The sequence below is a fragment of the Sitophilus oryzae genome, unplaced genomic scaffold (genome assembly GCF_002938485.1).
Source record: "Sitophilus oryzae breed Bouriz unplaced genomic scaffold, Soryzae_2.0 scaffold_179_pilon_pilon, whole genome shotgun sequence".
Taxonomy (NCBI): Eukaryota; Metazoa; Arthropoda; class Insecta; order Coleoptera; family Curculionidae; genus Sitophilus; species Sitophilus oryzae.
Genome location: NW_022146501.1, coordinates 9,776,818 through 9,794,179, shown reverse-complemented (window position 1 = coordinate 9,794,179; position 17,362 = coordinate 9,776,818). Strand labels below are relative to the sequence as shown.

The 17,362-nt window shown below is 33.2% G+C and overlaps 2 protein-coding genes across 3 annotated transcripts; one reads left to right on the top strand and one right to left on the bottom strand.

Annotated features, from left to right (window-relative positions):
- Positions 1-843: 843 nt before the first annotated feature.
- LOC115882666 (MICOS complex subunit MIC13 homolog QIL1) lies at positions 844-1,852 on the top strand. Of its 2 annotated transcripts, none has more exons than XM_030900859.1 (3): positions 844-970; positions 1,181-1,337; positions 1,419-1,852. In XM_030900859.1, exons 1-3 carry the CDS (start codon positions 963-965, stop codon positions 1,671-1,673), a joined length of 420 nt encoding a protein of 139 aa, XP_030756719.1. In that variant the 5' UTR covers positions 844-962; the 3' UTR covers positions 1,674-1,852. The 2 variants fall into 2 exon arrangements, with proteins under 2 accessions (XP_030756719.1, XP_030756718.1); XM_030900858.1 differs by lacking the exon at positions 844-970 and adding an exon at positions 981-1,123.
- Positions 1,853-2,826: 974 nt separating this feature from the next.
- On the bottom strand, positions 2,827-14,929 carry LOC115882663 (endoplasmic reticulum chaperone BiP). Its single transcript, XM_030900855.1, has 7 exons — positions 14,777-14,929; positions 14,178-14,332; positions 12,153-12,478; positions 10,293-10,415; positions 9,920-10,181; positions 5,769-6,324; positions 2,827-3,714 (listed from the first exon to the last, which is right to left on the bottom strand). The coding sequence occupies exons 2-7, from the start codon at positions 14,300-14,302 to the stop codon at positions 3,133-3,135; spliced, it is 1,974 nt and encodes a 657-aa protein (XP_030756715.1). The 5' UTR covers positions 14,303-14,332; positions 14,777-14,929; the 3' UTR covers positions 2,827-3,132.
- Positions 14,930-17,362: the final 2,433 nt, after the last annotated feature.

Below are 17,362 nucleotides of genomic sequence, written 5' to 3'. Positions count from 1 at the left end.
CGCTAACGAGACGAAAAGTGGTAACGACACGCGCTGGGAGTAAAAATTCAAGTCCGTGACACACGAGCTAGCAAAACACAGCCTACGGCTTAAAAATTACGTAGTGACGCGACGTGTATTTGTGAGCAGTCCACGTGTTTATCAAAAATATCAGTGGCGAATAAAGAGGGGGGCCCATAGGCCCTGCCCCCCCCCCCCCTAACATCTGGAAATTGTGTAAAATATTAGGTTTTTTACCGGTTTTTGGTTAAAAATGGTACCCTAAAAAGCATATTCTACATTGCTTTTTATTTTGGGCTCTCCCTAAAATAAATTTCTGTATCTGCCCCTGAAAAATATTGATATTTTAATTCAAATTTTGTCAAAGTGAATCAAATTATTTATTAATTTTTGGGATATTGAAAATTAATAATGCATTAATAATTTTTCATGTTTAAGCCTTTAAATGTTTAAATTTGCTGAATCTGGCTCTGCTACAAATGGAGCAGGCAAGCAAGTAGAAAAAGCCGAAATACAAGTAGAAAAAGATCCTGTAGAAACAGTTCTGATAGCTAACAGGAGCAGTTCTTTGAAGGTGACTTTTGATATATCATTCTCCTGGTGCTGTGGATTTTGTCCCCCCCCTCAACATACTGTTACATATAATTAAACGTTTTTTCAGTTCTAATATTTTTTTAAAAAGTTGATTTCCAATGGGAGTTTGAAGCTAGTTTTTCAACATTGTGTAGACTACTTTTATATAACCGGACTATTAATTTATTTTATTTGTCCGTTTAACGGACAACTAAACACTTCAAATTAATTTCGTGTATGTTTAGTTGCCTATACCCGTACTGTCAGATTATTTGACAGATATTAATTAGGTTAGGATTTTAAAGTGCCTTGGGTGCCTTGACTGCCTAGTGACCTTGGTGACATAACAAACACCCCCAAAAACAATAATTTATTTATTAATTTAAAAAATGATCAAGTAAGTACATGCCAATTGAAAATGAAGTAGAAAAAAAAAGCTTACCAGCTCCATCAGCTCAACTTTGTAAACTTTCAGAGCAGCTTTTAGCTTTTATTTTTTCCAAATGGAAGCTATTTTTCTAAAGTATCTTAGCATGAATTTTTTGAAATTGTACTAACAGAAATAGGCTAATAAATACCGTAAAAAGAGTTATAATTGATTTTGTAGATTTGCAATCAAGGCCGCTATTGCTGGAACTGCAGTGTACTATATTAAGGAACAAGGTATTTTTAATAAAAGCGATGAAAGTATTGAATCGTACAGAAAGCTAAAGCAAGCTGTTAGTCCGTATATACAAGATGTGACATCTCAAATTCCTATTGAGGTATAATTTTTGACTGTTTGTTAATTACTTTTGGTATTATATATTCTGGAATTTATATATAGTATTTTATTAAATTTTCAGTTGCCTGAAATACCTCCAACCGACAATGTATCACAACTAGCAACAGAATATTGGAACAGAGGTGTAAGAGCCAGCTTTGCTTTCCTAGTACGACTACCAGAATGCTCCAAGCATTATATAAAGAAAGGAGTTGACCAAGTTTTAGAAAATCCAGAAGTTAAGAAGTTTGTAGATTCCTTTTCGAGTACCGAATCGAAAGTACCACCGCCACAATTAGTTAGTGGTTCCAGTCCACCAGCGGCGAGTAAAAAGTGAAGCGTGAAATAAATGGATTTGTGGAAAAGATTTTTTTTATTTTAATAAATTATAATGTTATGTTGTTCTTAGTCATGAAGCCAATAAAGAACTAGAATTTTGCCGAAATTAGATAAGGAAAAGGTAGATCATGTCTTTGAGACATACAAGATGATTCCTGCAATATATTTTTACATATATATTTTGCATTTTTTTAAACAGAATTCTGTATAATTTTCGCCCAATAGTTTTGCTATAAAATTTTGATCTCAAAAATTCCATTTTTTTTATTAAATTTTCCAATCTTAAAAAATCGTTGATTATTAATTTTTATATAGAGGGTGTTCCTTAATGACATGCTACTATTTTAGGGGGTGATTCTTGGACCCATTCTAAGAAAAAAACTTCATATATATAAATGTCCTAAACATCTTAACTTTTATGATACAGTAAAATTAAAAAAAAATCATAGGAATTAAAAAAAATCATTAGTTCTGATTTCTTCCTGGACACAAACGGTACATTGTGAGACAGGAAATTGTAGAGAGAAACAAGCCCTATAACATAGGATACAACATTTTAATGAACAGTGCTTTCCAAAAAATCAATAAAATGAAAAATATACAAAATAATATACATGTTCTGATTTCTTTCGAAAATCGACAACTATGAAAATATGAACCCTTCCTGGACACAAACGGTACATTGTGAGACAGGAAATTGTAGAGAGAAACAAGCCCTATAACATAGGATACAACATTTTAATGAACAGTGCTTTCCATAAAATCAATAAAATGAAAAATATACGAAATAATATACATGTTCTGATTACTTTCGCAAATCGGCATCTATGAAACTATGAACCCTTCCTGGACACAAACGGTACATTGTGAGACAGGAAATTGTAGAGAGAAACAAGCCCTATAACATAGGATACAACATTTTAATGAACAGTGCTTTCCATAAAATCAATAAAATGAAAAATATACGAAATAATATAAATGTACTGATTTCTTTTATTGATTCTCTATATAAAAAATTCCATTTGTTGCGAACTCTTGACACGTCCTGTATACACCGGAGGTTTAAACTATTACAGATATGCTTTTCTCAGTTACATATTTCAACTTTTTTTCGTCAGGTAAACTAAAGGACCAAAAATAAAACCAAGAAGTGTATCTTTATCTTGTACTTAAAGGTACCGTTTTATTGTAAAATAAAAAGTACAACAGACAGAGTCCTCAAGACACAGAGAAACCAGCTCCTCTGCATCGATCACGCTCAAAAATAAATAAATAATCTAACATTTTGATACAAAAAAAAAACTCTGTAATACAAAAAGATCATCATACACCACTCGCAATCACGCACATCACTATTTTTCTTCTTTTTTTCACTGAGAGAACAACTCAAAATATTTAGTCCGATTTTCTATGAAAGTTTTTTAAATCAGTCTTGTTTCTGTGACGCGTTGGACACCTTACAACTCGTCTTTTAGTTCGTCCTCGTCGCCGGCAGATGTCGGTGGCGGCGCTCCTCCTGTGTTCTGGTACAGTTTGGCAATGATGGGTTGTACGACATCTTCGAGTTCTTTTTTCTGTTTCTTGTATTCTTCCGAGTCGGTGTCTTGGTTTTCTTCGAGCCATTTGATCTTTTCGTCGATGGCTTCTTCCATTTTGGCTTTTTCGTCACCGCTAACCTTGCTGCCAAGTTTATCTTTGTCTCCCAGTTGATTTTTAAGGGAATAAGCGTAGCTTTCCAGTTCGTTTCTAGCTTCGACGCGTTCCTTAAGTTTTTTGTCTTCGTCGGCGAATTTTTCGGCGTCCTTGATCATGCGGTCGATGTCGTCGGGTGTTAAACGGTTTTGGTCGTTGGTAATGACGATCTTTTCTCTGTTTCCTGTGCCTTTGTCTTCGGCTGATACTTGAAGGATACCGTTGGCGTCAATTTCGAAGGTAACCTCGATCTGGGGGACTCCTCTGGGTGCTGGGGGGATGCCGGTAAGGTCGAATTTACCCAAGAGATGGTTGTCTTTGGTCATGGGACGTTCACCTTCGTATACCTGGAAAGAAAAATCAGAATAAATATCTTATACATGTAGATTCTTATTTTAGTAACTTAAATAAATTGGAAATTTATACTGATGTCCCAGTGAAATATGTGATTTTTAGGGGTAGCAATCAGTATGTGCATGAGCTCAAGAGTTTCAAGGTTTTTAATAATTTAAAAAAATAATGTGGAAATAATCTGGTCTGGCATGCCCATTGATTAAAAAGACTAAGAAAAGAGTCCAAAATTCATGCATTTGAGTTGCTGACATTTCACAGTTTATGTTAATTATTGTTTATTTAATAATTGGTTTTATGCAAAGTGTACAAATTTGGAAAGACATTGTGTCAGGGCATGAACTAGAGAAAGATTATTGTGAATCTAGAATGTACTGTCAATTGGGGGAAAATTCTCAGATTTGGCATCACTGCGCACCACAGCGGTCCACACCAACGAAATTAAATCACGCCCCTTACTTCCTTATTCTATTTATTTCTTATATGTTGCCTGTCCAGTCATTGCAGTCTGTAGAGGAGGTGGAAAATTCACAAAGGCGCAGTCTTTATTAACCAGGGTTGGAAAAAATCATGATATTTTTAAAAAAAATTAAAAAAATCAGATTTTTTTTTATTTAAATCAGATTTTTTTTGATTTTAATTCAAAACAATATTTAAATCGGATTTCCAAATGACTAGTACTTATTTCCAATTAAAGTCCTATCCTAAATGGGTAAAACTTTATAACTCTACCTGATACCGATCACATTAACAATTCTACGGCGCGTGTCATTTTTCCACATCGGTCAATATATTCCGCAAAAAAAGTCGCTCGCTTCAGATCAAAAGGATTTTTTTTCAAACGAAAGATATTAACTTTTGTCATTTTAACGCCTAGGCATAAAAGTAAAGCACTGTTACGCCTAAGCACAAAATTTATAATATTAAATTGATATTAAATGTCAAATTCAACGAGTGTACAAATTGTTGCTCGATATTTGCAATGTTTGAAATTGATTAAAAAATGTTTGTAATGTTTTAAGAGAAATAGTATGTTCTATACCAAGCAAAAATGTACTTTTTGTGCCTCCCTGTATCGGCGGAATAGCTTTACGATGGTCCTTCAAAGGTACAGCATCGTCAAAGAAAGTATAATTTTTACTCCTTATAAAACAATACACTATTGTTCGGAAATAGTCTTAAGTCGAGAATGAAATTAGTATGTATTATTCTAAATTAGTTTGTGGTATTATCTAATATAAAAGTGTAAAGTACTTACTGCAGATCAAAATGTCGGTAAGAATTTGGAAACATGCAACCGTTTAAAAAAAATATTTCGTTTTCTGACAACGATTATAGATTCTCGGAAATGAAGCTATAGTCTCTATATATTAGAAGAACCTAGTTCTGCACTAGACTTTGCAAATAATATGTATTCGAACAGCGAATCTTATACATAAATTTTAAAATAAATCCCTGCGGTCTAATGGATTCACACGACATTACTTGAAAAATCGGTCCAATATTTAAACTGATGAATAGATATTTTTATATAGTTTTATAACATTTACAATTATTTTTCGATTTATTATCTGTTATAGAAATATTTTCTCTAGTTTTCTAGGACACCGTTTTATAACTTTTACAGTCATTTTTTGATTTATTATAAAGTTTCAATTTTTTTTATTTAAATCACATGATTAAAATTAAAAAAATCACTTGATTTAAATAATTTGATTTAAATCATGCCAACCCTGTTATTAACCCTCAAGAGACAATATATGTATGCGCGCCCATGTGTAAAAGTGATAATTTTCAGAAATATCCTTTAATTATGTTAAAAGTGTGGGGTAGATGATAAAATCTCAAAGGCATGTCTTAGAAAAATTCAGAATTCGTTTTTCTAGGGACTTTGAAAATGTATTAACTTTTTAAAAATGGTATTGTTTGTACAAATGACAGACAAAGAGGAATCTAGTAAACATAATTTCTAATGCAGTATTATATCCTCATGTATTTTTTTAGTTTATAAATTTAATAAACAATCAACAAATAAATCACTAGGACTCACCTGAATAGTGACAGTATGCTGATTATCAGACGCTGTACTGAAAATCTGCGACTTCTTAGTAGGAATTACAGTATTCCTTGGAATCAGCTTAGTCATCACCCCACCGACAGTCTCGATACCCATAGTCAAAGGATTGACGTCCAACAAGACGATCGCATCAGTATCCTGTTCACCGCTCAACACACCGGCTTGTACAGCGGCACCATAGGCAACAGCCTCATCGGGATTGATACCTCTTGAAGGCTCTTTACCGTTGAAGAATTCCTTAACCAATTGTTGGACTTTGGGGATACGAGTCGAGCCTCCGACCAGCACAATTTCATCGACGTCCTTCTTGTTCATGTCGGCGTCTTCCAGGACTTTTTGGACGGGTTTCAGGGTGGACCTGAACAGGTCCATGTTGAGTTCCTCGAACTTGGCTCGGGTGAGGGTTTCGGAGAAGTCGTCGCCTTCGAAGAAGCTTTCGATTTCGATCCTGACCTGGTGGCTGGCGGAGAGGGCTCTCTTCGCTTTTTCGACTTCACGACGGAGTTTTTGGACGGCGCGGTTGTCTTTTCTGGAAGAGAAATACCATGATTTATAGTACGAGAGCTAGCAACATCGGAAAAACAAGTATTTTAAGACGTCTGGCTCTTTGATGTATCTTTTACTATGATCTCTAGAACAGCCCGTCTGGCTGCCGGTAAACGTTGAGTTTCCTGCTGCGCATTGAAAGAAGATCCTATATTTTTATTAGTTCTTTAAATTCTAGTATTGAATATAAATCGAACATGTCTCCATAGCGCAGTGCGTAGAGTTTCCGACTACGAACCGAGGATTCAGAGTTCGAATCCGTGTCAGGGCAAAGACTTTTTTTTTATTTTATTTTCGTTTATATTCTGATAGTAAAGTATTAAATATTTGTTTTTTTTTGAATCACCAGAATTATTTAATACTTTACTATCAGAATATAAACGAAAATAAGAGTTCCAATCCGTGTCAGGGCAAAGACTTTTTATTTTATTTTCGTTTATATTCTGATATAAAGTATTAAATATTTGTTTTTTTTTTGAATCACCAGAATTATTTGTGATGGGCAAAACTGTTATTTTTAGATAACAGTTGAAACTAAAATAGTTATTTTCGAAAAATCAGCTTAAAAAACAGCTTAAAAATAACAGGTTTGTTTATTTTATTTCTAAATACAGAATAGATTAGGTTACTGATTATTTGTTGTTAAATTAACGAACTTGCACATGTTGAATAATTTAGTGTAAATGTAGTAAACCTTATTAACATTCAATGCGTTCAAACATTCCTCTTGTAGATGTCGATGCTCATATCGATTTTATTAAATAAATCTGGTATACCTTTAAAAAATATCTTGATTTAAGTAAATTTATTTCTACATTTATTCTTAAAAAGCCAAAAATAACGGCGGCAGCTTGTGGTTTAAAAATATACATTCCAATCTTATTAGTTATTATATTTTGTATGAATTAACTTGGTGCTAGGTAAGATTTATCCATAATATTTAAGATCAGCAAATCATTTATATAATTTTCTAGCCATTATAGCAAAGAGTTACAAAAGAGAGAGAGAGAGAGAAATACACGAGGAACTTAAACTATCGCCTTTTACTTCATCAAACCGACCCCTCAAAATTTCCCCCTGTTACATTTTGGCGCCCAACTAGAGGCTGGTGAAGTATTATATAGACAATAGAAGAACTACTGACTACGTGTATTTATCTGAGATGAATTTGGATCTACGAGATCGACAATCTCTTTCGGATCCCATAACAACATCGCCCACAACGCCTCAGGGGCCCGTACCAACTACGACAGTCACGACGGTACCAAACACAAGTCCAACGATACAAGGTAGGATCTTTCCAAATTCTGTATTATCTGGACAGTTTATAAGAGGCAATAATAACGAAGGGAATCAGGGAGGCAACTTTATGTTTGTGCCGCCACCGCCGGCAGTTCATATGCCAACGGCAAATTTCATGCCACCGCCATTTTGTAATCCGACTACCTGTTCCATGCAGCAAGAAGATTTAAAAACGATAATTTCTAGTGTTATTAATGAAGTACATAAGTTAAATATAAATAATAATAATATCAATTCTAATCAGGGCCATTTTCAAAATATTTGTACTTTTAAACCAAACGCTGACGTTCCTATTTTTGATGATAAAGGGGATATACACCCTGTATTTTTGGTCAAATACAAACCATGTATAAGTCACCAAATGTTTCTGTAGATCAGTTTTAGTAGATAGTATAACTAATTTATTCTTTAGAGGAAACGCAAAAATATGGATGAACGCTTTTCTTATCAACTTTCACTAATTTTCAAGATTTTAAAAATCAATTCTTAGCTTAGATTCGATATTTACCCTATAAATGGCAGCGCTACATTTACAGAATATTTTAATTCCTATGTAGTTTTGGCTAAACATTTAGAACCTACCTATCCGCCCCCGCCAATTAATTCAAATTATTGCGCACTAGTTCATTTATCCACCAAGTACTAGAATTTATAGGACTAAATTAAAAAAAGATATAGGATCTTCTTCCGATGCGCAGTAGTGAACGCAACGGGTATCGGCAGCCAGACGGGCCGGGCCGCATGCTGTTCCAGAGAGCATAGCAAAAGATATATCAAAGAACCAGACGTCTTAAGGTGGGTATTCACTTGCAACAAAACACTCCGAACGAACCAAACGCGCCGCGCGCGCTGTAACAAGTTTGTGTAGTCAGTACGTTGCGCCGAACCGAACCGAACGCCCCAAACATTTTCCGAAGCTTGTCGGTAAACGGGATTTGCTCAAAAGAATTTGTTCGTTGGCCGGTGTTCAGTGGATACGGCAGTTTTGAACGTTCGTTGTGTTTGGGATGTTTTTAAACTGTACCTAGCTATGGAGTGGAGCAGAGAAAATTATTAAATTAATTAAATTCTTCTTATGCATATAATCTAGGCCACTAAGTAAGGCCATATTATATTGACGGCGTAAAAAGAAGCGTCTTGCCCACATTTTTCGTCCTTTCCTTTTTTTCTCTTTTTTGTTACCCGCTAATGCCTCTATAATTAAAAAAGCACCAGCGGCTATGGTAATATCAGATGCATCCTTATCGACAAACACACTAACACTGATTCACACACTGATTACTGGTGGGAACGCAGCGAACACCGCAAACAGGCGGAACGCTCCGCGCAAAATGTTTTGTTGCAGGTCGTTCAGAGCGCTCCCGGAAAATGTTTTGTTGCAGATTGTTTGGAGTGAGCGGCGCGTTTGGTCTGTTCGGAGTATTTTGTTGTGAATACGCACCTTTAAAATACTTTCTCGAAAACATTGCTAGCTCTTAGACTATTAGAACGAAGATTTATCGTAAATGATGCTACGAGGGTAGTCAGGAAAGTCTACTACCTCATGATGTGTAAAGCTGTATCCAGACGCAGCTTTTTACATTGTGACGTAGTAGGTTTTAAACGTGTGTGTCCACTTCAATCAATTATAGGTAGTTCAAAGAGAAACTCAAGAAAAATTGTTCGTTCGGGTTCGTAAGATCGGAACGCCGTATTTTCGCTTATTTATTGAGTTTCCAGTTACTAATATTGATTTTGAAGTATGGAATTGTCCAGTGATGAAATATTAACATTTCAGATACATACAGGGTCGCGGTTATGTATGGAAACGGTTTGATTATTAGGAAAAATATAGGAGGTATCGCAAAAAGTTAAATACAAAAGTTAGAGGGTTTTTAAATTTTTATTAGCGAGTAATAAATTTAAATATACAGGGTCGATCGTAAAGTCGTGGTACATCAAAGTTTCTTTTTTTATAGGACCCCCTGTATATTATTGCATATTTCATTTATTCCTTCAATTCTAAACAAAAATCGAATAACATACAATGTACCTCAAACCAACCGTTTCCGAGTTATTGACTTTTGAACATATCAGTTAAACAATTTGATATAATTAATTTCGATATGTTCAGTTTCATTTAATGATGTCATTCTACCGAAACTGTGATACTGTTGTCATAAAGTTATGGCACATAAAACTTTATGACCGGAATTTTAGAATATAGAAATACCATAATTGACTATTTTTAATTAAAAAAAAAAAAACGAAAAATCTGAAAAAATATGGATATTTACCTGATGTCCTTGCCCTTCTTCTTCTTGTACAATTTGATAAAGTGGTCCATAACTCTCTGATCGAAATCTTCACCTCCCAAGTGAGTATCTCCATTGGTGGCCACTACTTCAAACACTCCATTATCGATGGTAAGAAGAGATACATCGAAAGTACCACCGCCCAAATCGAAGACCAACACGTTCTTTTCACCGTCTTTTTTGTCCAAACCGTAGGCAATGGCGGCTGCTGTGGGTTCGTTGATGATTCTCATAACAGTCATACCTATATGCAATAATTGAAAAATTTATTTGTGCATATTGAAAAATTTAGCATTGAGATATTTTAAAAAATGAGAATAAATAAATAAAAAATGGTTGAATTTTCGATGTTTACCTGCAATAACACCAGCATCCTTTGTGGCTTGACGTTGAGCATCGTTGAAGTAAGCAGGTACAGTTACTACAGCATGGGTTACTTTTTTACCAAGGTAAGCTTCAGCTGTTTCCTTCATTTTACCTGTAAAAAATAGTAAATTAAGCAAACTATCAATATATTTTTCTTTACTAAATTTTGATAATAAAAATTCTACAGATTTAAATTTGCACACTTCGTTAGAAAAAAAATGCTGTTGATTTTTATCCCAGAGAAATAAGTAAACTTAGAGGACTTAAAACTACACTAAATTATTTTCTAATTTTAATCAATATCTACTACAGTAATACCATAGTATAAAGAAATTAGTAACTTGACTCCTTGTCAAATCCTTTGTTCTTTTTCTGCCACTTTATATGACCTTGTTCTCGCATCCCGTGACCACTGACGTAACTGTATAGTCGTGGTCTATAACTAGGCAAAGTATAGTCGTAGCACTCGCCATAGTTTTACAGAGATGTATTTAGAAAAATATGAGTTTTACAAAAAATAAAATAAAAAAAAATTGATCATCGAGTAAAAATTTGCTTGAAAACAGAATATTTTCACATTTCGTGTAAGCAACAATTCTTCTGTATCTGAAAATCTTCTGATGGGAAGAAATGCGGAAAAAATATATAATGACATATTTTTATATTATTATCTATTTCAAAGATTTTCTACATTTTTTTTTAATTTAAAACAAGTTTAATTTTAACATTAATGTGTTTGTTTTGTAGTAATATATTGGTTACTTAATTTTCATTGGATAACTAATACATTGAACAACACATTGTACTAAATAATAAAACTGCAATAATTGCTAAGAAACATTACAGAAATTTCAAAAGAGAAAAGAAGCAAGAACAATGAGAAATAGCATCACTACTTTCCCATGTAACAAAAGAATATTTTTTTAGTTATTACGAGTCCCGAAGGTACCGAAAGAACCGGGAATTAATAATTTCGAGTCCCGGTTCTTTGATATCTCGAAAGAACCGGGAATTTCCGGTTCTGAACCCTAGTTACCATATTATCAAGAAATTGTGTTTTTTAACTAAAAACAAAAAAAATTCCAGATTTTATTTAAAAAAAATTGCGCAGAAAAATCCTCATATTTCTGGGGCCAAAGTATACTACCCCTAAAAATATTTGCACTTATTTAAGACTCGCCCTGTATAGGGCAATTCACGGTTAAGGTACGTTATAGCGTTTCCGGAACCGGAGCTGTTTTTCGGAACCGGTAATTTCGGTACCATGCCTCTAAGGAACCGGAATTTCCTTTTTTTTCGGTACTTTCGGTACTAGCAAATTTTTGTTCAATGATGGTGCAGTTCATTAAATAGCAAGCAAGGGATGGTTGTCAAAAGTAAAATCGATAAAAAATTGAGGTTTAAATAAAAATAATATCAAATTATTAAGTAGTAATCAGTCATGAGAAAATTAACCTGAACACAAACATGATCATAAAAATGACTGAAAAAAAACTCAAAGCACAATTTTTTGAATTACTACAACCAATAGCAGCACACAGTAAGGCACTCATTTTTTGTCAATCCGTCTCTGTGCTGGGACGCAACACGCAACGCTCGAACCTCGCAGATCGACGGACGGAACTCAACTGAAACGCTCTGCATTCTGCCGATATTCGACAGATTGTAAAAACTGGCAGAAAATATTTGGGAGAGTGCAACTACTCGTTTCCTTCTACTATGGTAATACCAGATTAATGTTCTTCCTTCAAATGTGATTAATAAAAACCAATGTCAAACTACTTGTATTTATTATTGGTTTAACATTGTTGGTTTAAGTTTGATTATTTAAATAACTCTAAACCGTTACCTAACACCATAGCTGATATCTCCTCAGGAGCGAAGATCTTCTCTCCTTGGCTGGTCTCCACCTTAATGTGCGGCTTGCTGTTCTTCTCGATGACCTTGAAGGGGAAGAACTTGACGTCATGTTGCACGGCGGAATCACTCCAGTCTCTTCCTATCAAACGCTTGGCGTCGAACACCGTGTTCTCGGGGTTGGTGGTGAGCTGATTCTTGGCGGCGTCACCGATCAGACGCTCACCGTCAGCGGTGAAGGCCACGTACGAGGGGGTGATACGGTTACCTTGGTCGTTAGCGATGATTTCTACGCGACCGTTCTTGTATACGCCCACGCTGGAAAGAGAAAAAGAATTGGAGATCGGAGAAGCAAAAGATAATGAAAAAGTATAGGAGCCCTAAATTGAGTCATACTGTTTTTAAGGGATGGGACCATCATCGCAGGTTATACTGTCTAAAATATCGTCAGATTTTTGAACATAACGATATTTTCTGTTATTTAATAGATTTGTAAAAAATAAGTCCTAAAACAATAATTTTTTGCATGAAAACTATACATACTTATATATTTACTCAGCTGTCACTAGAAAGAATTTCGGAGAGCGACAGATAAAGTAAAATTCATTGCATATAAAGACTAAGAAAGGAAGCTAATAATATTTTTATAATCATCAAATAGAGAAAGACACGACATTATAATCAATAATGTCAAATTGCCACATTTAATTTTTTTCCTGACATTGTCCTTCATTTTGACACTTTTTGTATTACCAGTTTTTGATTTAAATGAATTGTGTTGTGATACTTAAAAAATTTTTACTAGCAGACCTTGTAGTCGAACATTGTTCTTTTTAGAACCTCTTTTAGTGCGAAGTGTACAAGATAGCTTAATAGCCGTTGCAAAAAACTCATCGCAAACTTACTAGAATATTTTGAAAGGGAAAGCGGTAGTAATGGCCCTTAAGTGCTGTCAAGGAGGTGAGTTTTGTTGATGTAAATAATAACTGTTTATATATTTATAATTAATTTTATTTTTGTTTCCGAAAATATTTTGATTAAAAGAAAATATGTAAAAGTTGGCAACGCTGTGCCTTTCAAGCTTAATCACGTGACTAAAACTTTATTTGGTATGATCTATAGTTATTATAACTTATGTAAGTATTTTAATAAAGATATAATGTTTTAACAAATTTAATAACTAATAAAAAAACAGCTAAGTACTGAGTCTGATTTCTATTTTTTATTCTCCTTTATATTTTAATATGTTTAAAAAAAATAGAACGCCAATGGTAAATCTGAATTTAAGTTTCCGATACTAAAATACCTCCACTGTTGCACTAATTTTGTTGATAATATGCTCCTTCCTTAGTTTTTGTATTCAATGAAAACTATAAAAAGTATATTGTTTCTTCTGTATTTTTCGGATATTTTCTGTCAAAACCATATATTCTCTCCCTGAACAAGTTATAGATATAATTTGAACTTAAAATTTTTACCTGTATACCAAGTCAAATAAATTAAATTTTACAAAAGTAGATTTTTCTAAACAGTTATCTGCTGTGATAAAGATTAAAATATAATATAAATGATAACTAAAATTTGAGTTTCAATTTAAGAAAAATCTTATTTTGACACAGTACATTTTTATATAACATCTTGCCAAATTTATGAAATAAAAAAGCATAGACATAATCCAATTTCATAGTTTAAAAAAACTTTAATTTGTTGTTAACCACAAAGCCACAATAAAAGTTCTAAAAAATTACTTTCTACAAAAATTTCATCACCTATGGCTATGTTATCCAACATAATAGTATGATTTAAAAAAATATAGTGTAATTTACAGTTTATTTGAAGCAGTTTCAAGTTTTTAGTATAAATGTACCAATATTGATTTTGTCAAATTTATATAGATTTTATCAGCTTTGTAAATGGAACTGAACAAAGTTACAGCCTCTGGTTACAGCCTACTAACTTTTCTATATTATTTTAATCAAAGTTTATTTGTTTTTTGGTACTATTAACAATAACTTACCACGAATATGTAGTTCCTAAGTCAATTCCAATCACTGTACCGACATCATCTTTGTCTTTCTTGTCCTCCTTAGCTAGAACACTAACCGTGAGACATATAACCCCTAACAAGAAGCACAACTTCATTTTGGAACTCCTACTTATTTAGAATAAAATCTGTAAGAAACAAAGCAGGAATTTGTATTTAATATGTAGGAGAGTTTGTTCTATATGGAATGCGCTAGAATATGTACGTTACTTGGGTTTTAAGAAACTTACTGTACAAAATCGAGAAAACTAGGACACCTGAGTCGTTTAACGGGATACTTTTTAAGGAATTAATTATTTAACATAACGGTTCTCTGTACCTTATGCCGGACTATTTGATGACACGTCAAATATTAAAATTAAACGTTTTAAAGTCTAAATTTTAATAGAATACATAGAAATTCGTATATTTTCAAGCTATTCGATGAAATAACTATACTTGTATGTCTCTAAATAACATATTTCTTCTAATATTACGAAAAACAGTTCTAGAATATTCCTCAGAAATCAATCAAAGTATAGAACCCCAAAACACTACTAAATATTGTTTGAATTATCTTAAAACATACTTACAATATATGACAATAAAAAATCACAGTTGTATTCACGGAAAAATACTATAATCACTTCGAAAATCTCTTTAATTTGCGCTCAATACACTCCTCGATTCTTTCACTAGCAAATTTGACTGATCAAAAATTCGGCTGTCACTTGGAAAATATACAGAATAAATTCATCCGTGTTCGGTTCTGATTGGCCGAGATTCAAACAATGTCCCGTCCGATTGGTGGGAATCGCTCAAGTTGGCCGATCGCGATTGGTCCACGTTGGGAGGAACGGTGAAAAACATCAATACCGGACATGCCATACGGAAAATACACGTATCTCGACCATGGAAACGATTCCTAAACGTAGGTGTGTGATAAAGTCTGGGGGTATTTGCGCGTAAATGCGGGAGATTTGAAATATTTGCGTTAATTTCAGATATTTCTAGAAGGATATTGTTAACTAAAAATAACTCAAAACTGTTCTGATAAGATAAGGGATTAAGTGTAAACCTTTCAGGAGGGATAAATAATAAGCAAGACTATTTTAAAGAGTGTTTTATTCTTTTATTCGTTGATGCGCTACAATATTATCGTTCTTTCAGTGTTTTTGGGCGGTAAAATTACAAGTTTTCTATATTTTACGTATTTTTTAACTATGGAATTACACAGATTTCTTATTTGTCGAGAACTACGAAAAAGTATAGTCCTATTATAATAATAGCTTTACTATTATTCAGATTCCTCAATATTTTGAGATCAAATGGTAAAAATGTGTTAAAAATATTTTTAAGGGTAAGAATTAAATCGATTAAAAAATTAATTTTACCTAAAAACTATTATTTTTTACTTTTCTTTTTAAATGGTGAAATACCTAGATATCTTTCAGTATAATAAATAATAAACTTACAACAAACTCTAATGATCGAAAAAAAAACGGCACCCATATGGGCAACAACTCCTATATAATACCAGGTATTTGTAGGAGTTGTTGATATGGGTCGAAAACTTGGAAATGACGATCGATGACATTATCCCCATATAATTTTACATATAAAATAACAGCGATCTTAATTTGATAGCCATCGCTGACGCCGTTTTTTTTTTCGATCGTATTGTATAAACATTAATTAAATCATAGTCAGCGAAATCACGACAAAAGATATTTTGAAAACAATAATGAAACAGATTTTAACTTCAACTATAATAATTTTTAGTTTAGACTAAATTGACGCCGTTTTTTTTTCATATCGTATATTTTTTGGTGAAAAAATGATCCAATCTAGATCATTTTTTGAAATAACTGCATTTAAATCCTTGAAAATAAAATAATAGATTAATACCATTCTATTATCGTCCTTATGTTAACTATGCTTAGGGTTGAAAATACTGAAATTAAGCAAGCAAACAGAAGCAGAAAATCCTTAGGACTCTATGTATTGTTGGTTGCATACCTTCTGGCGTTATTAGCACAGCCCTTTCATTAGACAGCCAGTCGACTTACTAGATTATGTACAAAGTGGGTCAAATTAAAAAAACAACCTTTTCTATAGGAGATAGACAAAAACTAATATCGGTGTCTGGAGCTCAATTTTTGTCAAAAACATGATGGTGAAAACCGCACATTGATATCTGATACCGTTTCGGAGTTACCGGGTGTTTTTCAAAAATGTGCATTTTTAACAAATCGCTGTAACTTTTTTGCTATGAAGAAATTTGTATTTTTATGAAAACATTTCCAAAGCACCTTTTTACGTAGAATTTAATGGTTTAAGTATAATTTTTTTTTAAATTAATAATTTAAGAGTTATCAACAGAAAAATTGATTTTTTATTTGAGACATTGTACATGAAACTCTGCGTACCTACCTAACTAGTGAAATCGACTAGCTGTCTAAGAAATAGGCTGTGGTCCTAGTGTCGATTATTAAAATTACCATAAAATCGTCAAAATCTTTTATATTTAATTCAGAAAAAGTCAAAAGTTTTCAGATACAATCAACAACAAAGATTTTTACAGAATGGATTTGTGTGTAAATAACTCATTTGTCTTAAAACTTTTTAATTCTTACTTTTTTCCTCTAGTTTATTATAGTAGGAGAGCTAGCAACGTCGGAAAAACAAGTATTTTAAGACGTCTGGCTCTTTGATATATCTTTTATTACTATGCTCTCTGGAACACCATGCGGCCCGTCTGGCTCCTGGTAAACGTTGCGTTCTCTACTGCGCATTGAAAGAAGATCCTATATTTTTATTAGTCCTTTAAATTCTAGTATTGTATATAAATCGAACATGTCTCCATAGCGCAGTGCGTAGAGTTTCCGACCACGAACCGATGATTCAGAGTTCGAATCCTGGCCAGGACAAAGACATTTTATTTTATTTTCGTTTATATTCTGATAGTAAAGTATTAATATTTGTTTTTTTTAATCGCCAGATTTATTTAATACTTTACTATCAGAATATGAACGAAAATAAAATAAATAAGTCTTTGTCCTGACCTGATTCGAACTCTAAATCATCGGTTCGTAGTCGGAAACTCTACGCACTGCGCTATGGAGACATGCTAGATTTATATTCAATACTAGAATTTATAGGACTAAATTAATAAAAAA

What these genes read in the sequence shown, in the direction of transcription:
- LOC115882663 (XM_030900855.1), bottom strand. Translation starts at nt 14,302, where the DNA reads ATGAAGTTGTGCTTCTTGTTAGGGGTTATATGTCTCACGGTTAGTGTT. An exon ending in AAGAAGGGCAAGGACATCAG is followed by an intron (nt 6,325 to 9,919) that starts GTAAATATCCAT and finishes TTTCTCTTCCAG; the next exon opens with AAAAGACAACCGCGCCGTCC. An exon ending in AGCATACTGTCACTATTCAG is followed by an intron (nt 3,715 to 5,768) that starts GTGAGTCCTAGT and finishes TTTTCTTTCCAG; the next exon opens with GTATACGAAGGTGAACGTCC.
- LOC115882666 (XM_030900858.1), top strand. Translation starts at nt 1,077, where the DNA reads ATGGAAGCTATTTTTCTAAAGTATCTTAGCATGAATTTTTTGAAATT. An exon ending in AGCATGAATTTTTTGAAATT is followed by an intron (nt 1,124 to 1,180) that starts GTACTAACAGAA and finishes TTGATTTTGTAG; the next exon opens with ATTTGCAATCAAGGCCGCTA. An exon ending in CATCTCAAATTCCTATTGAG is followed by an intron (nt 1,338 to 1,418) that starts GTATAATTTTTG and finishes TTAAATTTTCAG; the next exon opens with TTGCCTGAAATACCTCCAAC.